Source organism: Anser anser, assembly GCF_964211835.1.
Source record: "Anser anser genome assembly, chromosome: 13".
Classification (NCBI taxonomy): domain Eukaryota; kingdom Metazoa; phylum Chordata; class Aves; order Anseriformes; family Anatidae; genus Anser; species Anser anser.
Genome location: NC_139734.1, coordinates 97,103 through 123,890, shown reverse-complemented (window position 1 = coordinate 123,890; position 26,788 = coordinate 97,103). Strand labels below are relative to the sequence as shown.

The 26,788-nt window shown below is 42.1% G+C and overlaps 1 protein-coding gene across 1 annotated transcript in view; it reads left to right on the top strand.

Annotated features, from left to right (window-relative positions):
• Window positions 1-17,598, top strand: part of LOC310880677 (nuclear pore complex protein Nup153-like) — a 30,419-nt gene extending 12,821 nt beyond the window's left edge. The window contains exons 7-10 of the mRNA XM_083796862.1: window positions 242-294; window positions 15,618-15,813; window positions 16,340-16,385; window positions 17,204-17,598. Coding sequence (XP_083652988.1) covers window positions 242-294; window positions 15,618-15,813; window positions 16,340-16,385; window positions 17,204-17,340 — 432 coding nt within the window. The 3' untranslated portion in view covers window positions 17,341-17,598. The remainder of the gene's footprint in view (window positions 1-241; window positions 295-15,617; window positions 15,814-16,339; window positions 16,386-17,203) is intronic.
• The last annotated feature ends 9,190 nt before the right edge of the window (window positions 17,599-26,788 follow it).

Below are 26,788 nucleotides of genomic sequence, written 5' to 3'. Positions count from 1 at the left end.
TCAGTTTGTCCTCAATGCTGAGTGAAGCAGTGATGCTTACTTTAGCCCCAAAATTTAACTGAACTGTACCCACAATGCTGAATTAGGGAACAACGTTAAGTAGGTGAGGTGTATTCAGTGCTATAAAATTAAAAATAAATAAATAAAATAAAAACCACAAAAAAACCACATGAAGTGGTTGTTGGTACTTTGTGTATGCTGTACATATTCAGCTAAGTCTTGAACTAAACTTAACTTGCAGGGGATGAGAGAGAAGACTTTGCCTGCAGAACAGCGAGCAGAACCATCTGAAAGGTATGACATCTATTAATTTAAAACTTACTTGAAGAAAGAAAGAAATCTCCTTTTTCAGTACGGTCTGCACCTGAAAGGTGGTGACAGTTCTCAGTAAAAGGAATGGGAAATCCAATGAAAATTTTGTATTTTGAGGGAGCTGCAAAGTCTGGATTGTGTTTGAAGATCAATATAACTTTGAGAAAATTGTTGTTTTTATGAACGGAAGGAAGATGAGCAAGAATAAAAGTACTGATACACCACTTTTTATCCCAAGTTTATCTTCTGAGTAGGATACGAAGATGGGAAACGAGGCACGTTATAATGCTGTATCCACAGAAAGGATCTTTGCTATTGGAGGCCTAATTTTTTCCTTCTACAGGAAATATGGCTCATTTTGTAGTTTAACTAAATCTGTAGCGTTACAAATTTTGCTTTGACAGATATTTCATGGTTTATAACTCAGTTTACTTATAACAAAATAATTTGTCCCTCCTAATGTTCCCTAGGGGAAAAGCTATTAGTTTTAGCTATTTAATTGCTTGCAGTTTGAAAGCTCTGTCCTAATGGGATGATTCTTTCTGAAGTATTCTTTAGAAGGTGAAGTAGGGGAAGTGAGTTACAGTTCAGGAGGATGTTTATTGATGTGTTTTTTTCTTTATTTTTTAAGCAAAAACATGGAGGAAGATTTATGATTTATTATTCATTTTTTTAATACTCCTTTCATGATGAAGTTAATTGTCTGCTTTGAGTTCACATGAAGACCATGTGTTCTTTAGGATCATTTGAGGCCAAATGCTAACTCATCTCTAAAATAAAAAAAATCCAGCAGAATTAATTGAATTTCTTCTTGAGGAGACTGCTTTGTGTTATACTGCTTTCTTGGTTTAGGTCAAATGAGTTATCCTCCAGATAATATTGATGGCTTTTCCTTCTGGGCAAATGGTGTTTTGGGTAATAATGCTTGAGTTAAGGGACTTTGCACTCGGTTTTTAGGGGGTCGCTCTTTTCAAAGAACAGTAGCAGGGAATTTTGTTGACTCTATGCTCATCTGCCAAGCAATTCTTATGTGACCATGGGCATTCTTTGGCTTGCAGAAAGAACTCAACACTTTGTTTTGGCATCTAAAAGTTGGACTTCACAACAACCACCTTTTTAGGGGTGGAAGCGACTGGCTTTAAGGTTCTGGTACAGGTGCAATCAGGTGCTGGGTTTTAATTATGTTTTTTTCAAACTGTTCTAAATTGTCTCTGTTAGAACTCCTTTCTACTTCTCCATTTAGGAAGGAGATACAGAAAACTCACACTGCTTTTGATTTCGTTCACAAAGTTTATTGCAGTGCCCTACCTTTTGTTTGTAGAGTAGGTAGTGGTGGTAGTGTTTTTTGTGATGCTGGTCTCTGTTGGGTGCCATGTTCTGGAGCAGGAGCACCACACTGATCTGCTGGCAAGAGTCCCTTTGGACAGTTGAGTTGGAATACTCAGTAAATCTCTGGCCCACCAATGCTATATATCTATGTGTGTGTGTGTGTGTGTATATATTTTAAACCTGAGTCCAATTGTAGATTAGACTTGCTTGAAGGCTGACAATTGTCTTTGCCCCCTTGAAGCTCACAGGTGTTAACAGAAAGAGGAATATGGGCTGTTATGGGCAAGCGATAGTTGTCTGAATGAAGATCTATTTTGATGTAAGACTTTTTTCAGAATTCTAATGGATTGACAGTTTGGATTAGAGAAAAGTCTGAGCATCTGCCTTAGGGATCTGTCTTCCTCTATGCAGTTACAGTGCTAAGCAGGCTGTTGTCAAGTATTTGACAAGTTTAGACCAGTTCTCCTCCTCAGTATTGTGGGAGTTTGACCCGGTGTCTTCCAGTGCGATCTAATGCACTTCTGTACTGACTGACTGATTGGCTGCAAGATAAGCTTTGATGTCACGGTTTTTCCAGGCATACTTCATTTTCTTGCCATAGTACTTTTGTTAGAGTTATTCCCTATTCCACTTCTGGTTTGGGTTATTTTTTCCCCATTTGCTCTTGGATTAGGATATCTTTCTGGTTTTGAGCTAGGCTTTTTTAAGTACCAGAAAAACGCCTTTGTATGCCTTACAAAAGGGATCTGTATTCATGTCTGAAAAGACTTCTGGAATGTTGGCATACCCAAACACCTCTGCTGTTCCTGCTGATGGCCACATGAAAGCCAGAGCTGCTTCTGAAGCTTAGGCCATATTACCTTGCCACACAAGTCTAAGGCGTCCCTATTCTATCAGAGCTGTTGGCAGTGTTTCCCATGTGTATGTGTGCATATGTGCACTCTTTCTGTATTTTTGTGAGCTGTTCTTTTATATCCCTGCAAAAGATACACGTGCATCGCAGAATCAGAGAACCAGTCCTATTTAAAGGAAGCACTGGAAAATAACAATCTAAATCAGCTCTTCTATTTCAGGTCTTCTGGCTTAGTCATTGTTCCCATGTGAACGGTGCACTTATGTATGTCCTTTTCATTGCTGCTGTTAATAAAGTTTTTCCTATTTAGAACATCAAGTATTTACCAGCGTTTAGCAACTTGTGAGACAGCTTTAGTTTTTTTCTGATCAGCAGGTTTCAATTCTAGGACTAATAACAGCTCTAATATCTTGAAAAAAAAATTTGGCTGGTAATTTTTTTTTCTCTTGTTTCCCCCAACTTCTGTACTGTCGTGTGCTAGCAATGTGACCAGCTACAAATTCAGTACTGCTGCGTCCAATGGTCTGTCTTCAGGAGTGAGTAGCGGAGGTGGCAAAATGAGAAGGGAAAGAGGAATACACTATTTATCAAGAGCTGTACAAGAACAGGTAAGTGACTCTTAAATTAATTGCTGTCACTGAGCTTACTGAAGTAACTAGCTAAGTGTGTCAGTTTTATTGCATCATAGTAAATTATAACAATACCGCTTTATTTTTGCATTGTTTTTGTTTTCTTGTGGGTTTCAGAGCAGGCTCCAATTGATTTCCTGTGTTTGAATACCTGAACTTTGCTTATGTAATTTTGAAATTTTTAATTCTCTTACCTTGGAGATTCTTCAAACTATAACATTTCTCGTTAGCAATTGAATGAATGAGTCCTAAGAAGAGAAGTTTTGGTGAAGGTTTGTATAGTTTTTCTACAGGAATGATACTTGAAACGAGTGCCAAGTATAAAAAGAAAAAAAAAGCTTAATTTTTGGTTTCATATTTAAGTCATACAGAAAGATACAGGCCAAGAGTGTGAAAAAGAGTAGTAGAAGAGAGCATTCTGCATGTCTGCTAACGATGACTCAGTTTTTGATACTCACCAAACTCATTGTGAGAGAGTTTTTTTCTCATTTTAATAGGAAAAATCTATTCCATAAAACTATGACCATGAATATTCAGATTATTTTTTCTTTTATTGGATGTTATATAAGCTGCCTGTAAGTTAATTTAAGTATTTATGTTAACATTAAGTATTTAATTAATATTAAGTTAATATTAAGTATTTAAGTTAATTTAAGTTTCAAATCATTAAATGGGACTTCTGGATGATGCAATATAAAGAAATCGTAAACACTGTTGTTTATTCCTGTAACACAAATAAAATAATGGTCCAAATATCAAAGGTTCCATAAACTTTTCAAATCAAAACTGTGAAACAGATGTAAGCTACAGGATGCACTGAATATCAGTAGTACCAACTTACATCCCTTCCTAGTCATTTCTAAGTAGATCATGATAGTACTGTACAAATTTTGGTCAGATTTCCTATGCCATTTAAAACATAACTCATCCAATCTTAGTAATCAAATAAAGTAAGTGGCAGGGATGAAAATTGAAGTTGTTAAGAGGCTCTCTTCTGATTTTTATATTTGCATCCTGATACATGGTATAGACTGTATTTACCAGAACACAATCTTCAGTGCTGCTAGTCTGACTTTCTTTGGTGCTTTTTGTGTTTAGTTTGGTTGTTGAACCTACCTGCTTCTTTAAACATTACCTTTTTCCACGTTCACTGCTGTAGTGACTTTAGAAACTTTGGCAGCTATCCTGCCTAATTTTGCAAGAGGAACACTTTCTCACTTGTCTTGAGAGTGTACTCTTAATTGAAGCCATGCGAGGGTAGTTAGAAAGGATGATGCTTCTCCAGAGCTTTGATGACTAAAGTATAGAAAAGAAAGAAAGAAAATGTGATCTGTGCGTCTCTGTTCTGCACAGGTTTTGAGTTAACTTTCAGTGTTCTTGCTGTACAGTTGTTGAATAGAGTATAATGTGGAAGCAGGCCTGCCATAAATTAAAATGACGTGGTAGACAGAGGTGGGGAGATCGGGATTTCTTCTGGAAACTTGCTTTCTCTTAATTTGTATGGATTTTTGTTCTATTTAATTTTGTTAATAAATTGGGTGCGATGGGGTGAGAAAGTAGTATGTCTTGTATAAGAAAAATTAAAATTTGCAACTTTAGGAAGTGGAGGAACCAGTGCTACCGAACATACCCCTACCCATCAGTGCTGCATCGCTGCCTCAGTTCAATTCTAGTTTCGTTGGTAGTAGCGCTGTCTCAGCGTCACCGAGCGCTGTTTCAACAGCAGCAATGAGCACGGCAACTCCAGCAGCTGCGACGGGCATGGCAAATCCATCAGAGGTGGAGGGCATGACAGATCCATCAGAGGTGGAGGGCATGACAGATCCATCGGAGGTGGAGGACTTGACAGATCTATCAGAGGAGGAGGTGGAGGACATGATATATACAACGGCGACGTCGGGCATAACGTGTTCAACAGTGCCCTCAGGCTTGACATATCCAATAATGGCGGCGGGCATGCCATATCTGCTGATGACAAAGGACAAGGCAAAGTCAACAGCGGCAACGACAAGCGTGGCAAATTCAACGGAGGCGGCAGGCATGGCAGATGCAGCAGCGACGGCGGCGGGCAAGGTAAATCTTTATGCTATAAATAATGTTTACAATGAGTATACTGCTTTATTGCGAGTTGACTTTTTCTGTGGTGCTCATGAAACTAACAAATATTAGTTTCTACGCAGCTGAATGAATTGGGGTTGTATGCCAGTTTGGGGAAAAAGGCATAAATGTTTTGATTCTGCTTCTCTCAGTCTTAGAGCCTGCCAACTCCCATTTAACGTGATTGTATAACTGCTTCAAATGCTGTGGAAGTCTGCGGGGGAAGGGGGGTGTGGACTTTATGCCAAGTTATTTATAGTGGTTTTGGCAGGGGTAGAGTTAATTTTCTTCGTAGTAGATGATGCTGTGTTGCAGATTTGTGAGCAAAACAGTGTTGGTAAGGCACTGGTGTTTTAGCTGTTGCTGAGCAGTGCTTACACAGTGACAAGTCCTTTTCTGTGTCTCACGCTGCCCTGCCAGCGAGGAGGTCGGGGATGCACAAGAGGCTGGGAGGGCACTCAGCCAGGACAGCGGAGCCCAGAGGACCGAAGGGATATTCCACACCATTTAGCATCGTGCTCAGCAATAAATGCTGGGGGAAAGAAGGGGAAGGAGTGGGGAGTATGTACAGGGTTATGGCATTTGTCTTTCCAGGTAGCCATTACATGCGATGAGTCATTAATGCTACCTCAAATTTAACAACTTTACTTCTTTATTTCCGGTTCTTTTCCCTGTTCCACTTGGAGGGAGTGAGCGAGTGGCTGTGTGGTGCTTAGTTGCCTGCAATGGTTAAACCACAACTTTATTTAAGTTATTAAATTAGAGGTAACGTGGTCATATAAGCCTCACATAGAATGAGCCTAGGGTGCAATAATTGGCATATTATTGCAATAAAATAAACATTAATCTGTTCCAGAGTACTTGAAATATTTTTTGTACGGTTTGAAGTAGACAGCTGCTTTAACATGTTGAGGTGTTTGCTGAAGTTCTTGGAGTATCATTGGGCTGAGTTTGCCGTTCTTCAGCTTCCTGGCTTGCTTTTCCGTGCATTTAGACCTAAGTAGCATCTCCAGCTTTTCCTCTCAGTTTCTGGAATTTGGTTTTGAAGATATTGTCCTATACCCACTTGGAAACTTCCCTGTGTTTTATTATTACTTTTATCTGCAAAATAACTCAAACATCAGGTTTTTCGACGTCACTGCGGGACTTCTGTTGGGTAGTGAATTCAGGTAGTTGTTGCTCTTAAATATAAACCTTTAATTCTTTTGAAAATACAGATACAACCAACAAGTACTGTTAGCAATCCTGAGTTTGCGTTTTCATCTCCAGTTGTGAAATCTACTGAGGCAGAAGTGCTACCTACGTCTTCTGTAAGTAAAATAATAAAGGAGCTTGACTTTTTTTCTTAGGCATTTAGTAGGCTGTTGCAGAACACTAAAGCAGAATCTGCCTTGATGGAGAAAAGTATGTAGGCTTCTGGCTTATAATTTGTCATTCAGCATGCGTGCTACAAATGTGAAGAGCAGCTTTCAGATTTGGTTTTGTGTGTGCATTCGATTGAAGTTCCTGTGGCTTGAGAATCTGAAAAACCTCTCTTGTTCATAGCAGATTGGGTTTACATTTAGTGTTCCCGTTGTAAAATCGGCAGAACTTTCTGGACCCAGTGGTACTCCAGTGACGCCCTTTCTTACCCTAGGTAACTGAAACTTTAGCACTTCAGATCTGAAGTGCTGATTTTCCTTTTTTTCTTTATTAAATCTTCAATCTGTCCTGTCTGCGCATGCTAGCAATTCCAGGCAGTGTTGGACTTCTGCAGTATTTTTCCAGTGACAGATCTGCTTTTATAATTTTTGTTTTGTTTTGTTGCTTTTTGTTTTGCTTGTAATCATAAAGCATTGCAAAGTAAGTAGAATTTGTGAAGATTCTTATGTGAGAAGCATGAAAGCTGGAAATTCTTGTTTCTAACAAAAGTGAGTATAATCTGCTCTAACTAGGTCACATTGTGAAAGCTGTTTTTGTTTTCTTTTGTTTCAAAAGACACCACCACCTCAACCAACATCAACACACAGAAAGAGGAGGTCAAAGATTTTGCTGGTGGTCCCTTCACCACTGCCCACGTATTAAAGGAAGGAAGCGTCTTAGACGTTCTAAAAAATCCTGGAGAGATAATGAACTCCTTTTAAAAAGATGCTGCAAAAAATACGCTAGCATTTTTTATTAAAAAAAAAACCAACACACGACTTATGGTTAATAGAGTATCTGCTATAAATATGAATGTAGGAGAGCATTACATTAAGCGCTGCGTTTGTTAGGGTGCATCTGCCCCCTTCTATTCTAAGTGGTGTTTGTTGCTGGAAGTAAAACTGCAAGATGAAAAGCAGATGGGTTGCATCTCCTTTACGTGTTAGGATGTAATTGTAAATGAGGTACTAAGAGAATTAGCCAGATAATCGGTGTTTCATTTTAAGTAAATACAATTTGTGGAATTGAAAAGGAAATGTTTGTAAAGCTCAACACTCCTGTCCCACCTTCAGCCCAGGTGAAGAAAGAATAGGAAAGAGCTTCAGTTCCAAATACATGGCGAAAGCTGCGAATCTTTGGGCCTTAGCTTACAATGGCTCCTGTGGATTAAAATTTAAACTGCAAACAGAAGTGGAGTGTTTTACGTTAAAAACCCTTTTCTGAATTTTGTTTTTAAGCAATTGCAATTGTTTTCAACAGTTTCATAAAGTGTGTCTGTGGAAAAGATATCTTTTAAGAAAAAGGGCTTTATTGAATTTGATCTTTTCCCAAAAGTCTTCTTCTAACTTACATACTTGTGAAGAAGGCAGCACATTTCTCTACTGGAAAGAGCTAAGTGAGAGAAAATACATTGTGCATTTTGTTTAAGGAAAGACCTCTGAGTGAAGTGACATTCACTTTCTTTATCGGTTTAAAAGAAGCAGAATCTAAATCCACATTGTTCAAAGACTTCATTTTTGACTAAAAAAAAACCAACAAACAAACCACAAAACAACTATGTTCAAGGTAGATTTACAAGCAACTTGAGCTGCTGTTTAAGATGCATTTCCTTTAGTCTTTCTGTATTAGTAGCTTGTCTTTTCTGTTAAAATTGCCACCTTTTAAATAAGGAGTTGTCCTGTGTCCGATGCATTTTGAAAAAGATTATAGAAAATTAGACAGTTGTTCAATTGTCTTGAGGTTTTATTATTTAATTAATATTCAGCATCTGTGGGAAAATACCGTATGGATTGCTGCTCCGAGTACAAACTTCTGTACAGTTACTGGAGTAGATTTGAGTCATCTGCTACGGAAGGAGGAGCTTTAGAAATTTGATTCGATTGGGCATCGCGTCTTAATCAAATTGTATTATTTCCATTCCACGTTGGACTGTCAGATTTCAGTCAGCTACTGTCTGTTTGTACTTGTATCGACCAGTGAAAATGTTGATTTAAAGCTTGCTTGGAAACAAAGAGTTAAATGAAGCTTTAACGAAATGTTCTGTTGTGACCCAGTGCAGCAGATGAAATTTCATCCGTTTAGATAAGATTTCTGGGGACTTCCTGTTGCGCTCGGTCTGAATGTCTAGTTGTAACCATTGGCACCTGAGTTGAAATTTTTGCCCTCTAGTAAAGTCACTTAGTTACATGTAGTGAGGTGCTGCGCTAACAGGAAGACTTTTTTTTCTTGCTTCCTAGACTTTGGATTGTTGAAAACACGCTCTTCTACGTCTGCGCAACCTACAACAAGCACAGTGGTTTATACTAGGCCTGCAATAACAACTTTTTCTGCAGGTAAAGAGACTTCTAAACAAGCATCGTACTGGCAATCTGATACATGTGACCCTTTTCTGCAAAACAAAGACATAAAGGACAAATGTGTAACTTGTCAAGCTACTAAAGCCTCAACAGTTGAGAGTATGAAACAGACAGTAAGTTCAAGTCAATGCGACACCTCAAAGCCAGCAGCGCCCCCAGCAGGGATGCTGGGCTTTGGAGACAAATTCAAAACAGTACCTGGAACGTGGGATTGTGATACATGTCTTGTCCAAAACAAACCGGAAGCTACAAAATGTATAGCATGTGAGACACCAAAACCTGGAACGGGAGTAATGCCTGCTCTGACATGACCAGTGGTCACAGACAGCTCGGTGACAGTGACATCCTCCTCGAGCAGCACTGACACAACAGCCACTCTGGGCTTTGGAGACAAATTTAAGAAGGCGAAAGGCTCTTGGGACTGTGGAATATGCCTTGTACCAAATAAGACGGAAGATAACAAATGTGTAGCCTGTCAGTCTGAGAAACCAGGTATGGTCCTTTTTTTCCTGTTGTTTCCATCCTAGCCTCTGTGAATCTTGTACAGAATAAAAGTACGTTGCATATATGGAATATTTTAAGCAACACGATTCCCAGGTACGGTTGATGGGTTAGCGGCTGTCTGCAGGATTGGTTTACAGGCACTTCAGAGGTCTCAGCCCAGGTTCCAGCCTGTCGCATAAATTGAACTGATTGTGAAATGTATTAGTACGGAGCTGGATCAATGCAGATACCCCCGGCTTTGCAGCTGGTGAGGGAAGATGGCTGAAGTGAGTGACTTAATTTAAAAACAACATAGTGATTTTTCACTGGCGAAAATGAGAACTCCATAGAAAGAGTTAAAAATGACTGCGTTTTTCTCTTTCAAAAAATAAGTAAAAAAAATTACAGAATGTGGCCAAAATGCCTCTACTCACCGTTTGTATGTAATTGAGGGGAGATGTGAAGCCAGATTTCAAGACAGTGTAGTCTTAACTAGTCTTAAGCTAAAGCAGAGAGATGCCTATGAAGGTCAGTGGTAGGCTTCAAGAAAGCGAGTGACCCGCTGGGTAACTTCTTCAGGGCAGTACTGGGTTGTTTCCCATTGTGTGTGACCGTAATTGATTTTGAGCGTGGTTGTATTGTTTTTAAAATACGATTCTAATTCTAACTTTGACTCTAAATGTCATTTAACATGCCATTACATCGAAAAACACCTGTGCAAATATATCCTGGAAGAAACAAATTAAGGTGGACTAGACCGGGCTTTTGTAATCATCCTGTGCGGTAAGACTGAAATTTCATGAGGTAAGATAATGGATTTCAGACAGAGTTGATTCTCTTGGACTTCCAAACTCTGAGCGGTCAGTCGGCATCTTTGTCTGAGGCTCTTGCCATTGCAAGGAGGAATTTTGGAAATGAGGGGTTTACTGTGACCATGGTGCAGTGAATTGCACGGTTACGTTGCACTTGTCAGGAGGAAGAGCGATGCAAGTAATACTAGGATAAAAGTTTTCTGCGTGTGCCGTGGAAGGGAAGAGCCATTCTTGTCTTTCCGGTTTTGAATTTGAAGCGTTATCTTCTGCTTCTCTCTTAAAAGGCACCTTTTTTTTTAAAAGGCACCTGTCAGGCCTCTTTATGGAGGTTACACTGTCGTCAACAGCAGCAGAAGCTTGTGTGCTGAACAGAGTTGTGTGTTGTTTGGAAGCTTTGAGTTCCACTCTGGTTTTTTTGTTTGTTTCTTTGTTTCTTTGTGGGTTTTTGGTGGCTTTTATTTTCTTCAGGGGCGGGGGGGGGAGTTGCGGAGTAGTTTTGAACATTTCTGTGGGATTTGACAAATCAAATTTAAAAGTTAATGCTCATTTTATAGTTCATGTTCAAACAGGATGGTTAACTGTCTTGTTTGTCTCACAGAGGGTCCAACACCTGTGACCAGTAGCAGTGCATCTGCATTTTCTGCTCCTTCTGGAGAATTTCTGGATTTAGACAAATTCAAGAAGCCTGAAGGAAGCTGGGATTGGGAGACCTGCTTGGTTCAAAACAAAGCAGAGGCCACGAAGTGTGTAGCCTGTGAAAGTGCAAAGCCAAGCACCAAAGCAGAGCTCAAAGGTAATACTTAATGATTAAAACGAGGATGCATATTCTGTGATTTATTTTTTGGTTTGCTCTGATTTTTTTTATTTTCTTACCTGTTAAGCACAATTATTTTTTCCTTTGAGGTGTGGCAAAATTATTCGTTTTTCCTGTAGGAATATTGCCTAGATAACATCTGTTTCCACACTTTTCCCCAAGAATAAGTTTATCCTTTTTAGAGAAAAGCTTTCATTAATGACGTGCTTGTTCTTTACATGCCCTACACGTTGTTCATTTGGAGTTCAGACTAAAAACATGATCTTTCAAAGAAGTTCGTATACTTTTTAAAGCCAGGTGGTGGGCAGAAAACACAGTTGTGAAAAGTTTTATGTAGAGAGGAAGCATGGGGTTTTCTTGTTTGTTTTACTGTTTGGTGGGTTGTTTTTTAAACAGTTTTGACTGGAAAGATCAGGACTAGAATGTAGTTCAAACCTTCACGTACTGCAGATACACCGTGGGTTACGGACTTGACATTCACTTATTTCTGCAGGTTTTGGTACTGCGACTGCGTCCACAAAATGCTGCCTTGCCATCATTTACATTCGGTGTTCACTCAGAGTGTTCAGGTGCAGAGTCTGCAGCTGCCTCACAGTTTATTTTGGGAAGGACAGAAGAGAAGCAGGATTCTGTCACTACTGCTGCTCCGTTAGTGTTTGGAAAGAAAGCTGATACTGAAGAGTCAAAGACACAGCATCTCAACACTAGGTTTAGACGAAAAATTGCGACACCTTAAGGAACCTGTCCTGCATCTCATACAAGCACAGAAGTTGCAGTGTCTCAATGCTAGCAGTACAGTTGGTGGTAAAATCTTTAGTAGGGTGAAATAGAGGCCTCACACCTTTCAGAGAAAAAAAGAGATTATTCCCACATACTTGCAACTATGCTGCAGAGTGTACTGCTGTTACTCTAGTGCTACAAAGGTCCAAAAATCACTGAACAGTTATTAGCCAGTTTTGTATTCCTTTAATTTGTTGAAAGACTGCAGTAGAGGATTGAAGTTTTTATTGAGGATCACTGTGTGGAAAAATTCTGATTGTTAAATGTCATTTGTATGACTTAAGAACCGCGTTTTGGAGTACAGAATTCAGTATTAATTCCAGAAGGGGTAAGGGGAAGGACATTAGCTAGTAATCCCGAACAAAAGCAGTGTATAGAGCTATACTGATTTTAATCGCAGTATTCTTACAGTTGGTCTGTTACTGAACAGATATGTTTTGGGGAGATATGGTGGCCAGGGAGGCGTGTGTGTTTGTGTGCTTCCTCTTCTAGTTAAGGTTCTGGGGTTTGGTTTAGTCAGGAAAATTCGATGAGGCACCTTGTGTAAAAGGAAATGTTAACCAGCATTTTTCAACACGGTGTAGTCCCTTAAAAGTGTCATAGATGAAAAGAGGCCATAACCGCTGGGGGAAAAAGTTAGTGGGAAACTGAGAGCAGGATCACATTCAGTAGTGAGAGAGCAGCAGCCTAGGGAAAGCTGATGAATGACTGTAACAGATAGTTCTATTTTAAGTGTAAAACAACACTCAGTACTTTATAATGGTGGTCTTACCAGAGGGTTCTTCTCCATGGCTCCTAAAAGCACGTCTTGAAGGCATTCAAGTGCAGTGAACTTAAGCTGTAAGAGTTGGGCTGGTAAGCTTGGCCTGATTTGAAGCTGTAGGCACGGGGCTATAATTTCTGAACAGGCTACAAAAGAAACTGTACCACTGTGCTTTTCAGTGCTCCGTTTAGCAAAGCCATCAAATTGTTGCAGGCAATTGATGTTGTTCTTCTAAGAGCACCTGAAAGATATTTTTGTTTGAAGAGTTCAGAGGTACCGGTTAATACTGGTTCAGATAATTACAGCCAGCTCTTGGTGTTTGTGACCAATAAAGTTTGTGGCTCCAAAAGGAGTGGGTTAGTGCTAACTGATTAACTGCTGTATATGCAGAAATATGGAATCTGATTACTTACGCAGAGAGCACTTAAAATGTATTGTTTTGCTGGCTCTCAGTGAGTTGCATCTTAATGCTACCAAGGAATAAGCTTTTTGCTTCTGGCCCAAGTGTTTTAATTTGGTGAAAGCCTTTTCTGTGCACGCGCACATGCCAGAGAGGTTGCTTAAGTAATAGAAGCTATAGTAGCTGCTATCTTCTGTTTTTTGTAGAAGACAGAAACTGAATTCGTTAGCTTTGTAACTGTTATGCATACTAGAATTGGTTTTCTCCCTTTTGAAAATAGTAGAGGGTATGCCTATGTCAGATTTGGTGAGCAAGGTGATCAGATGAGGGCACTGCAAGACTGCCAGAACGCACCAGGTCTGGGGGGAAAAGGAATCCGGCTGAGCATAGGAATTTCTAAAAGGTAACCAAGGAGTTGTGCATTGATACAGTTATTCTAAATAATCAGATTCTTGTAGCTCTGCCTTTGGAAAGTCTGTGGCCCTTGCTGTAGTGGCTGCACACAGGATGCAGTCTACAAAACCAGAAATGCAGAAGTCCTATGTTTTGACTCCCTGGATTCATCAACCTGCTTCAGGATGGCTGGGGGAATCCAACTGTTAAGTCTAGCCAGACAGCGCAACTTGGGCTTAGCTGCCATTGTAACCAGCCTTGTTTCTCAACAGCAGCAAAGCTGAATGCATTGGTAAATATTTTCAGGTTTGGGCCTGCATAAGGTAGAAGGGACAACAAGTGGTTTTATATGCTAGGGAGTTCTTGTTCTTAGAGCTTTCCCTCTAGTTTGAGAGAAGCACATAACTAGTTTTATAGTGGGTTGACAGGAAAGAAGTGGGGGGGAAAAATGGGAACGCAGGGGGAAAGCCAAAGGCGTTATTACTAGAACAGGTTTAAAATGCTATTCTTTGCTTTTCATGAGCTTAGGGCAATGGGGAGTTTAAAGCTTAGCACTTCCTGAGAGGGTTTCTTACTCTACCGGCTCAGTTCTATCACTTATTTAAGGCAATTCAGGTCTCTGAACGGTTAAAGAATTGATACCAAATTTGATGAACTTTGATTCAGGATACTGACAAAACAGGACTTCATATAAACAATTTCAGTATGTTCATGAGGTTAGCTTGTGTGTTCTGTTAAATAGTAAAAAATGACACTTCTGTTTCTGTTTACCTAGCATAATTCTGCAAATGTTGCCTCCTTCTGCTTTAGAATGGAAATGCTCTTCTCCAAGAGAGCACTGTCCAAACTTCTTTGCCAAAATTTTTTGATTAAATTAATATTGTTTTATTTTGAAAACAAGAATAAGCCACAAACATGTTTTCTTGCTTCGGCTATCCAGAAGAACGTCAACAGTATTTTCAGATTTTCCTTCCCTACACAACTGTATGTAGGAAGAGTGCAGTTGGAAGCAGAAGACCTAAGATGATGTATCTTCTGTTTGTTTACTACAGTAACAAGACAATGGATTACCTCTTTATTAGAACTTGTGTAGCTTTGCAGTATTGAAACAAATGTAGGTATTAAAATACACATCAGTAATACGTTTCTGAATGGCTGAGTACCGTGCTCTCTTAGCATTGAAATACCCAGCCATTGGATTAGTTTGTCCCTCATGTTTGCTGAGTTTGGAAGCTATTTCAGAATGCCTTCAGCTTGTATTCTTCCCCAAAAGCATAGAACTCACTTCTCTGCATCCCCAATTCAAGTCAGAGAAACTGGGCACTGCAGACACAGGAGGTCTGCCTGTACAGAATCAGTGAAGACAAGTCTAAACAGCGGATTTTTTTGAATATGCAGCTGGGTTATCTGAATGTTCTTTATGCAGTGTACCTCAGTTTTAGTACAGATAGCACTTGTCTTGGTTCTTGTCATTAGTCTGAAGCTGCCCCTGAGAAAATCTTGAAAGGGAAAGTAGTGAAAGCTAATCAGCTGGCCCTTTCTTCTTAAGAACCAGCGTATTTTGTAATTCTCCCACTAATAATAAGGCGTCACGCTGGAGAATCGCGATTGTGTTGTTAAGCAAGACTGACTTCACCTGAGCGGTATAGTTGGCAGCTGTTGAATGTTTAATGGACTTTAAACAAACAAAAAAACTGAGCAGGTGGAGGTAGACATGGCAAACTGACAGGCAGCGTCAGATGCTTCTTTGAAATGGATAATCTGACTCCATTCACTTCTTTCTGGAAATAAGATCTAGTAATTAACCAAACAAAAGATAGAAGGGTTAAGACTGCATCTTTAAAGCAGCTGTGCTTGATAAATGTCTCTGGTCTTAAATCAATCTTTAGCAAAGCACAGAGACATAGCAGCAGCTTGCTTATGCCAACGCTAAAAATACTTGATGTGTACAGGTAACCATGTCAAGGCTCTGGAGTTAATCCATGAGAACAATTCCTTCTGGTATTGGCAAAGGTGAGGATGCTTGCTTCTATAGAAATGAGGTTTTGAGCTGTGACTTAAGCTGTCACTTAGGTGACTGTTTAGGAAAGCTTCCTTTTAAGCTTTGAAGTATGTAAGCTGACAAATTGTTTAAGTTCAGAACTGGGTTTACAGTCTCTTGTTCTCTGACTGTATGCAACTTCTCATGTTTCAGACTGAAAGCAGAATTGCAGCGGTACCAGTCATGCAACTATAATGATTATTGCCAAGATTACCAGAACTACCACTCGCAGAGGAGTTACGATGCTTACGCTGACTACAACTACAGCTCCTATGCTCCCTATGACAGCATGCAAGCTGTTGGAGACTGCTCTTTAGGAGATTCTTTAATGGCTCCAGCTGTTTTTGAGGTAAAGATAGTGCACGCTTGCTGTAAAGAAAATATTTCACAGATAATACGTTGTACAGATTTGTGTGAATCAGCAAAAAGAATCCGAAGTTGAAAACATTCTTTCTGCTTAGTGTGAAGTTAAAAGAGCAGATTCCATTCAGAGGTGTTTGTATTTAAGTGCTTAAATAGTAAATCCATAGAATTAGTGATTTATACACCATTATTTGTTCACGCATACCAAAGAATGGTTTTGACAGCATAATTGCGTACGCTTCTTCTGTTCCTGTTCTTCTGATTTGCTTTGCTTAAAGCAAATTAAACAGTTGTTTTAAGTGGTCTTATCGTGGTCAATGTATTAGTTGTGACCTCCGGAAGTCCCTTCCAACCTGTACTGTAATATTGGCTTTCTTCTAAAAATAAGTAGATAAAATGCCATCTATCCTTGTAGTTGTAGGAAGAAGGAATGGGTTGAGACTGCAGCACTTTGAATCTGTGATGCTTTCTGAAATGAGTTATGATTAAACTTAGCCTTTTCTGTCTTTCAGGAATCTTCAGTTATGACTGCAATCGGTGATGACCTAATTACTGACGGTAATAAGGGTTCTATCATTGTCACTTGAGTTTAGCCATCCTTGTGCCTTTTAACAATACAAGCCAACCTCTACTGGATGAAGAACATCTTGAAAATTCAGCTGAGGTCAAACCTCTGTGGGGTTGATCTGCAATCAGCTGGGGTTTTAAAGCTGATACAGCATACACTGACCGCATCAAGTAAAACGGGACACTGTCAATGCTTCGCAGCAGGTTTCTTGTACCTGTGCCTTCATTCCCATTTGAAAATGGTCTAAGACAGAATTTTGTTCTTTGTATTGGTTCCGCTAAACAGATTTTATATTAGAAACTCAGTAATATGCAAAAGCTTTGTTCTCCACCCTGAGGTAAAAGCTTATGTTGCAGATTCCAAAAGGAGGATTCAGCTTGCACTTACAAATACGGTACAAAACATATTTGTGTCCTGGAAGGTTTGCAAAGTTCCTCACGTGGAGGCATTTTGTGTTAGTGTTTAGAAACTATCCTATGTAACGTGTATTGCCGTAGAAGTGAATTAAATGACTCTTGGGAGGGTTTCATGGCTGATTATCCGTAAACGTTATCTTTACTATCTTAAACATTGTCTTTGTCTTTATCTTGAAAGACAGTTCTAGTCCCAGCCTTCTAATATACAAATTCCCAAAAGTTGGAGCTGTGAGGCTCAAAATTTTAGAGGACTAAATACCTCACTAAAATTAGTAGATCTAATAGCTTATTACACTTAGCTTAAAATACATTTTATTAGCCATTTCACGTGAAGTTTTTTTGTGCGCATGCCTCAGATTTGATACTTGGACTTACCAGGCTTTTATTTTCAGATCCACAGCTCTACTTGGATGTTGATGAAATGAACAGACAATTCACGGAGACAAGCGAAGAACTCTACGATTCACTCATGAATTGTCACTGGCAACCTCTGGATACGGTCACTTCTGAAATCCCCTCTGCTATTTAAGTGTCTTCTAGAGCATGACCGTTAGGACCAAAGTGCTAAAACTACATTTCTTCTACATTATTCTAGCTCATAAGTTTTAAAGCACAATGATAGGTTGGGTTTTTTTTGCTATGCTTTTGACAGTTTCTGTAATCTTTTTGTTCATCACTCCCTTCTTGGAGCATCATGAAGTCATGTAAATATTCGAGAAATGTAAAGAGGTAAATGGGGTCTAAAGATAGACTTGCCTGTGTAAATAAAAAATTTGTTTCTGCAAACCTGCCAGCAAGGGATTTTACTTGTACCTGTGTGCAGCATGTTCTCTTCCGGCTTATGGAATTTAACAAGGTAGTAAGGGTATTTCATCTGTCTTTATTTTTATATGGGCATTAGGACACAAGCAAAATCTAGCTTTCCCTTGTTTTCCTGGTTCCTTAGGTAAGCGACAAGCCAAGCCTTTCATGTGCTTGCTTAGACTGGAAGTATGTATGGGAGACACTCACAGGCCTTGCTATGGAAACACCTGTGCCCACTTTTTCCTGCAGGCTGCTGGCTCTAACTGTACTACTGATACATGCTAGGTCAGCTAAAATTGGCTTATAAATAGGGTATGTTAAGCATATGGAAGTGTAGACTTCAACTGCCATAGCTACAAACATCCCGTGGAATGAGGATGATGTCTGCTGGCACTCTCTGCATCAGCATTCAGTTTTCCCTTGCCCTTCTTACTGTTAGACTTCTCAGCTGACGCTTTACAGCGAAGAAATTGCTACAACATAATCCGTGTTCTTAAACCTAAAAAAAAAAAATCTTGGAGAAAACAACTTGCTGGTTTTCCCTCCTTGCTGGCAAGGAGAAAAATAGTCCACCAGGAACAACAAAAAAATCCTAGTAACAGCTCCTTAAGTTATACCCTCTGCTACCCTCTCTGATTGCTCTGGTCTTCCTTCATTCGTGGTAATGAAGTTTTTAAAGCTCTGGTAGAAGGATGACAGCACTCAAGTCAAAGGAGATGAGAGCAATGAGGAAAGCTTTGCTTTAAGCTAGAGCAGTCTTGCGAGTTGCTGCCTTTATGCTGTTCTTATCTTGAAGGGTACAGAGTCTTTTCCAGTCATAGGGACTCCATAACCCTATGAGTATGGAGAAATAGTTGCTAATTAACAGTGTGTATAATAAGTAAGTGAGGCTGGAAACAAAAGAATATTCCTCCAAGAAAAAAAAGGAAGCAGAAATTACTGTACTTAATAGCTGGGGAAGCTGTTAAAGCTAGTTGACACAGTTCTGGTACTGCCGTGTGTGTTTTGGGGGCAACATAAACCATAATTGCTGTGATGGCAGGTAAGAATCCAATTCTTTTTTATGGCTTAGTGTAGTCAGTGAAAGCAGTGGTCCTAAGCTGCATGCTGTTCTTAAATGTAATGCAAATTCTCTTTTGTGACTCCTCAGTACTTCCAGGTTACTTGTAGCTGATCACCAGCAACTGCTTCTGTTAGCTATTAGCTGTTGGGTTTTTGCTAGGAATACTTTCAGTCCTGAATTGAAATGATGACATCCTGAAACAGAAGAGGCTCTTGGAGTATTGTAGGAAGCACATTCTTCCTGGTTCTAGTGCAGGTGTAGACGTAGGAGGAGACAGAAGGCAAAGAACCTCACATAGGTGGAGGGGGTGAGGTGGCATCACAGTTAGAGCTGTTGCAGTTAACTCTTCCCAAAGCATGAAAGCAACGTGGCTGGGAACAGGGATTTGTTGGGTTGCTTCTTTGTGTGAGCCAGGGAGTCTTTTGAGGGGCAGATTAATAAGAATATGACACAAGGTAGAGGTGGAATAGATGAAGCAAAGAATTTGGGTGGGAAAAGGGTTGCTTGTACGTGTCTATGGAATTGTTTCAGGGGACTGAGCTGGGGCAAATTCAAGATAATAGATGCAGCCTCCTTGAATTTGGATGGCAGTGCTGAAGCTTCAGAACCTTACAAGGTTTGATGCCACTGCAATTGTAGTGCATAGCTGTGGTACTTGAGCTCAGAAGTGCAAACTGCACAGGATTTTTTTATCTATTTTCTTCAACGTGAGCAGCAAAACATCTTCCAGGAATGTGCCTGGGTGCTACGCTGCTTTGACACGGCTTGCTTTGCATCACCAAACACAGTAGTTAGGTTGCATCGAGTACTTTGTGGAAACATTCATTGTGTTGTCACCCAGAAATGGGATGCTACAGATATGTGTTGGCCCGGCAGTATCAGTGCTGGTTTTTGGCCTTTGAGAGGTTGGTCCATAACATGTGACCTGTGTAACGAGAGGCCCACATAGATTGGTGACTTCATTAAGTCTGATGCTGTGGTGGTGTGTGACCCAAGGCCCTGAACGTCAGAAAATCAGGCTGTGGCCACCTATTTTATGCAGACTTTGCCTATTAACAAGGTCTCTACACTGTACGTTAGAGACGTGCGCCTCCTTTTCCGGACTAGATAGCGAAAATACCAGTTTTGTAGTTCAGTGAATGAGATTGGTTGGGCTGTTTGTTCTCCAGAGCTGAAAAATGTTGGGAGTGTATTCTCTTGGAGTCCACAGAAATGAAAATGATGAGAGGAAGAGAACGTTGGTTGCAGCCCGCGTGCTGCTGTTATAAAGTAGTTCTCTGATGTCTTTTTCCCTCTGCTGAGACTTATCAGCCTATCGTCCTTTCCTGTTAGGAGCGCATACCTGGCTTGGGATGGTGTGCGCAGGGCAGATTCTTTACCGTAAGAGCACAGTGAATGCCAGACTTCTTCCTGTACTGCCGTGTTAACCGTGAGTCACAAATTCAGGAAGCAGTGATTGCATCGGAACTGCTAGAATGCTTTGCGGAGTCTTTTTACTGGGTAAACTTCACAGCTGCAGTTACAACTTCCAGCCTGTGTTAGCTGAACACATCGTACTGGTGCCCGCCATCAGTTTGACAAAGATGGGATTGCAGTAGGAACTTGCTTTTTTCCTTCTTTTTAATTAAACAAGTCTTTGAAGCAACTTTTCCAACACCGCCATACTTCACTTCTTCCAGTTATTTTCTGTTTTACTTAGCTGAAATGTTTTTTTTTCTTCCAAGCTTGAGGAAGTTTTCTACAAGAATGTCCCGTAATGATTTCATAAACTCTTTTCGTTGTACCTAGCTGCAACAGAGAGTGGGGGGAAGATTGATCAAATGGTGATGATCGCTGTCATTCTGCTGGACACGCAGATACTTGCCTTTCGTTTTGGCTCATTTCTAATACCAATTAACTTCAGTGCCTCGCGTTAATAGACACCGTTTGACTGCATCGGCAAATGTTTCTGAGTCGTGAGTGTCATTAAAGGCCTGTCACCCTATGGAAATCCTTCTAAATAAGAAAAATGGCATTCAAATAAATAAATAAAGCAGCGTTTGAACTTATGAGCAAACCTAGCGTAGCTGCCTTTGACGCTGATCTGGAGGAGAAAAATCACGTTATCACACTACTATGGTTGCCTTAATAGGTTTGGTGTACATGAGGGAGGGAAGTATTATGTGATGTTTGCCTAGCTATTACATGGCCGATGCAGGAGGGGTTTTAGTCAGTTCCCTGAGCACGTATTGTTGCAGAAGTCGGTGATTTCACTGCCCAATGTCTGTTATTAAGGGCACGATTCATGTCCCGTTATCGTTATTATTCTTTATTTATGTGTTTATTTTCTGGGGCGGCGATCTGTCACGATGCCCATCGTTCCCCTGCCGTGGGGTAGAATTTAGCGTGACGACTGCCTCCCGGACCAACGGGGCCACGAATCCGGCCTAAAACACTGCTTGTGCGTTGGTTGTCGGCGTGGGGGCTGTTGGTTGTCGGTGCGGGGGTATCGGTTGTCGGTGCGGGGCTTTTCTGACGAGCACTGTGGGCTCGGGGCGCCGTCCCACGCCCGGCGCGGTGCTGCGGCACACCAGCGGTCGGCGCCACGGCGCGGGGAGGCTCTGGAGGTGACTCCTAGCCCCGTGCTTACGGTGGCCGGGCCGGGGTTCATTATGGCGGCCGGGTCCTGAGGGCGGGAGCGGGAGGGCGGCGGGACCGGGACGGGACCGGGGCGGGGCGAGGAACGGGAGCGGCAGCGGGAGGGGGGGGCGCGCGTTCCCGTGAGGGGAGGGGGCGCGCGAGGGAGGGAGGGGGAGGGTGTGAGAAACACTCCGTAGCCAATAACTTGGGCTCAGGCGAGGAGCTCGGCGAAGCAGGAATTTATTCGCGATCGCAGTGGCGGGCGTCCCGTCCGTGCGAGGACTACCGCACACCAAATTTCCCTGGTGTATTGCCAAGCACTTCCCCGTGCAAGGGCTTACCATACACCACATTTCCCGAGACTCTTCCTTTCTCTCCCTTATCTCACGCTTCGTCCGTCTCCGGCCGCGCCCCTCGCGGAGCTGCGGAACCGCGGATCAGGACTCCACACTCGCTCCGTACAAAAGTACGTCTCAATCACACGGCACACAGAGTCTCACCCGACCCCCAAGGCAATACTTCCTATTTCTTACCTTGGTCTGTGCACAGAGTTACCGGATCAATTCTCAAAGCCGGAGTGCCTGCCTTCTTCCCTTCCCCACTCCTTCACGGATCCTGCCTCTTTCATCAGTCTCGGGCCCTCTGTCAGCTCTCCGCAGAACCGCCGCCGTCGATGCACAGGACCGCTGAAATCAGCGGGGCATGCCTTCCTGCTGCTGCGGCGGTGGGGCTCCCCAGTAGGCGACTGGCTCCCGGACGAGCCCCCAAATTGTGAGAAACACTCCGTAGCCAATAACTTGGGCTCAGGCGAGGAGCTCAGCGAAGCAGGAATTTATTCGCGATCGCAGTGGCGGGCGTCCCACGAGCAGGAGCGCCCCTGCTGGTTCCAAAACCCAGTTTATATACTTTTTGATGACGGGACCCTCCCCTGTTTCCCCACTGAGGGGGTGATCCAGGCTCACAATCTGTCTGATGCTTCCCAGACAATGCATGGCCTTCAGTTGCCGGCCTGTTAAATTTCGAATTTCTTTCGACTTTTTTACTGGTTGAAGCGGTAATGGTTCTTCACTTACCTGACTTGACTCAACACCGTGATTTTCCCCGAATTGTTCTACGGAGTCTGGTTGTCTGCATTTTACAAGGTCGCCTGCTAAGCGTTCTTATCGCTGCAAGCACACCTCGATACCCCATTCCTTACCTTTAAACAACGTAACTCTGCAAAAACAACATTTTTATTCCCACGAGGGGCAGGGCAGGCCCCGCGGCGCGTGGCGGCGGGGGGCGGGGGGGCCCCGTGACGGCACCGAACGCGGGGGGGGGGCGGTATGGCCTCGGGCGGCGCGACCGGTAGCGGCGCGACCGGCAGCGGCATGGCCGGCGGTGGCAGGGCCGGTGGCGGCGGGGCGCCGGGCGGCAGCCCAGGAGCCCGATCAGGAGGAGGAGGAGCAGGAGGAGGAGGAGGAGGAGGAGGAGCGGCCGGCGGCAAGGTGAAGAGGCGGCGCCACCGTTTGGGCGCCGCGAAGCCCCCCTGTGCCAGGAGCAAGCGGGTGAGGAGCGGCCCCCCCACAGCGGGCCCTTCCCCCTCAGCCCACCAGTTACCCCCTTACTTACCCCCTTACCTTACCCGCCCCTTTATCCCCTTAGTTACCCCCTACCCACCTCCTTACCCCCTTAGTTACCCCCTCGACCGCTTAGTTACCCCCTTAGTTACCCCCTCAACGGCTTAGTTACCCCCTTAGTTACCCCCTCAGCCCCTTCCTAACCCCCTCAGTTACCCCCTCAGCCCCTTCCTAACCCCCTCAGTTACCCCCTCAGCCCCTTACTTACCCCCTTACCCCTCTACCCAGCCCATTACCCCCCTCCTCCCCCTCCCCTTCACCCCCAGCCCGCTGCCCTCAGGACCCCCAGTGCCACCCCCAGGGCTTTCCCCGCTCCCTGCACCCCTCCTCAGCCCATCATCAATTCTCTGAACGTTACCTGCCAGGCTTTGCTTCTCGTTTGTGCTGTAGGGTACAGCAGGTTGATGGTGAAAGCGGTCCGTCAATTCGGGGTGTGAAAATCCCCGTGCTGGAGGGGGGACGCGCCGAGATCCCTCCCAGCAGCTCTTTGCTAAGAAATGTCAGGACGCCCAGAGAGATGCTCTGGAGATGCCCTCTGCACATGTTTGTTCAGCCAAAACCTCTCCGCTATTAAATGAGCAACGTAGCTGAGGGGACTGATTATCATATGCAAAACCAAGGGAGCGCTACGCATGGATAGCTGCTCAATTAGGTTTTTATCACTTGCAGAAATGCCAAGTCCCTTATACCACATATTGACAATCAATCTTGTCCATCTAAAGCTGGCCTGGAAGGGCAATGCAAACATTCCCCACGCTTACAGAGCAACCGTTGAAACCTCTGGCTTGAACAGTGCATTAATGTTGAAAGTGCCATAGCTTGCGTGTGCCGACACTGTGTAGCTAACTGATAAACCTTACACGTGGATTAAAAATAATCAGTGGAGATGGTTTTCTAACTTTTCCATTGTCTGTTATCTCTGCGTGTTTTCCAGTAGGTTTATTTAAAGAGTGTGCCAGAGCAAACACGTGCGTGGGGATATCTGGGGGATTCTGCACAGAGAATGGCTGCTGCACATCCAGCGCAGATCAAATTAACAGTAACTTATCGGGGAAGAATTTTAATGATTTGATAAATAGACAAACTGATAGATGTTACATGTGTGCATTTATTATAGCAGTTAGCTTTGTAACCAGACGAATCGTGCAAATGTTCATAACGTAAAAGGACGAGCTTTGAGCAGATAGCTTGCTTAGAGCATTTGTCAATTAATTTCAGTTTATTTTCAATATCATGTCCACTCTGCAGAAGGTTCTGTGGCTTAATGTTAATTGTCTCTCAGTGATGCAGTTGGGGAGGCACGAAAGCGACCGATGCGATTTTGTGAGGTTATACCTCTGGTTCTGATCCCTACCCCGCTGTTTTTCTCATCCTTCCCCCTACAACTTTAGTCGATAAGTCGATTCTTAGAAATACTTAAATAGATGTGTTTTGTGTGCTTGTGATCGTAATTACAGCCCACCAAACCCTCTGTCTCTTACCATTAAGCTCTGAAGGTGCCTGGGCACTGTAGGCAGTATAGTTAGCAGCTTCAAAGTTCCTGGGAACTAGTCCTGGATCTAATTTACCTTTTTTTTTTCCCCCTGCCTGCAGGAGGGATGATTAGCAGGATGCCTAGCTCATGATTGTCAGCTTTCTGGATATTAATTTTTATTATTAATTTTTATTATTAATTATATTCATTTATATTAATTTATCTTTTATTTAACCGTAGTTCCTGGGGCTTTCGGTCAGGTGGGAATTCTCCGATCGTACCCGATGTATGCCGCAGAGTCAGTCTTCTACAAAATACAGCAACAGCTTTAGAAGGCTCTTGCAAGAGGAGGTGCTGGTGCTATAGCTATAGCTGTGTTTCTTCCAGGACATCTTCTGGGTTAGCCTGACTGTTGAGAGCAGAACTGGTTTTTGTGCGTATAGTCACTGCAATTCAGCATTACTAAAATTGAAAATATTTAGATTCACTGATTTTAATGGGTAGTATGGTCCTGACTGTCGCAGTAGATAATTGCTGAACTTCTGGTTTAGTTGGTTTTCACGTGAGGGTGCGAAGAGGAAGAGTCCTGGAACAAGTCTGTAGGTCAGGAGCTGTTCAGGCGTAGAGTTTCCTGATAGCCTTGCAGATTGACGACCTGCTGATGAATTTTGGCAGAGGTTTCAAAACTTTGAACCTTGCCAAGGTCACTTGGAAGTGCAGAAAGTGATAGGTAGTTGTAAATCAATCTTAGGTGAATTTTAGGTTTACCAGAAGTTTAGCGATCCTATGCCAGGGATCAACCTCGTCGTCATCTTCTGAATATTTGCTGTATAATATCTGTCTTCAAGGTCCGTGGAAGGTGGTATCGCAGCATATGCTGTTGACTGCGTTTCTGTAATTAAACAAGTGTTTTTTCTTTCAAGCAGGGAATAATTAGCAGAATGACAGAAACTGTGAAAAATATTGTACCGGCCTGGCTGCAGAAGTATTTCAATAAGCGTGAGGAGGAGTGTGTAGACAGAAATGAATCTGCAAACCAGGAGGAGACTCCGGTAAACTATCATCACGATTATTCAGATGAAGATACCATAATCGATGAGAGATTCACGCCTGAACCAGCAGGAATTAGTAGACGAGGTATGTGAAAAATCATTTGGAATTCTGGCCATCTGTATTTATTCACTGATTTCTAGTTTTGAATCTGAATTTCAAAAGGAAATTGGAATGAGGGTTTTGACAGAATGAAAAAAAAAAACAAACAATCAAAAAAGTCGAAACAACTGTTTGTGAAACCGTCTTAGCTTTAAACTGTATACACAGTTACGAAGCATACATCTTATGCTCTTGGAAGGCATCAGTTAACTTTAGGTACTCTATTAGCCAGGTGCTAAATGCTGAAAATAAGTCATTTGCAAGTGTGCTGGGTTGCATTTTCCATCTTTTAAAAGATATGGAATGAAAATCTGTCTAATTGCCTAAGGCAATTAAAAAAATTAATTTGTTTTGCAGTCTTCGAAACAAAAGACTAGATGCTAGAATGGCAGAGGAAAATTCCGTCTCGTGTCCTGAGTTTGTTTGTTTTGTTTTGGTTTTTTTTGTTCTGGGCTTTGATCAATTTAGTAAAGTTCCTTGTTAACTTGATGGTGAACTGGGGAACTTGTGCACGGATGTGGTTTATGAGATTATTATCCTTAAAATATTCAATAATTTTAAGGTCTACGCGGGGGGAGGGGGTGTCTTTGAAAAGGTATTTGACCGTTGGCAACGAGGTTTGCAACTCCTTTACCTCATGAAAGATTAATTTGTCTTATATCCAGTGCCTCTCACTGTTCCTGTAGTCCTGTTGTATAAATTTGCATCTATTCTTATTTGAGTTTCTCTTAAATTAGCTGTTTTGGGGAAGTCAGCTTTTAATAAGTAAAGAAGTTTTGTCTGAGCGTGCGTAGGTAACCATAGATAATGTGGAAAGTCAGTTGCTTCTGTTGTTGGCAGAATCAAAAAATAAGGAGGAAATATCTTTGCCTCCAATCTCATCTAATTGTAAACAAGGAGATTGATGGCTTTCTGTGTAGCTGTAGCTTGGGAATGAGTTTGGAGAAAAGAATAGAGAAGGTCTTCGTGACTGAGGAACACATGTTGGCTTTCCTATGTAACTGCGTGAAAGGAGCTTTCATTAAGAACAGCTGCACTGCAAGCTTGCTAACTCCAGGAGATCAGGAGCAGGTGGACACCCTGGAACCTTTTGCAGCTTATGTTGCTGTCCGTGGGTGTCGAATACTATGCTTAAGAATAAGATTTTTTTTAGCAAGATAGACTTCAAGGCCACCTATTCCAGGCCACTGGCATTGTTTGCAGACCCTTTGCTTCAAGAGGGAAAAATGCTCATCTGGTTACTTGG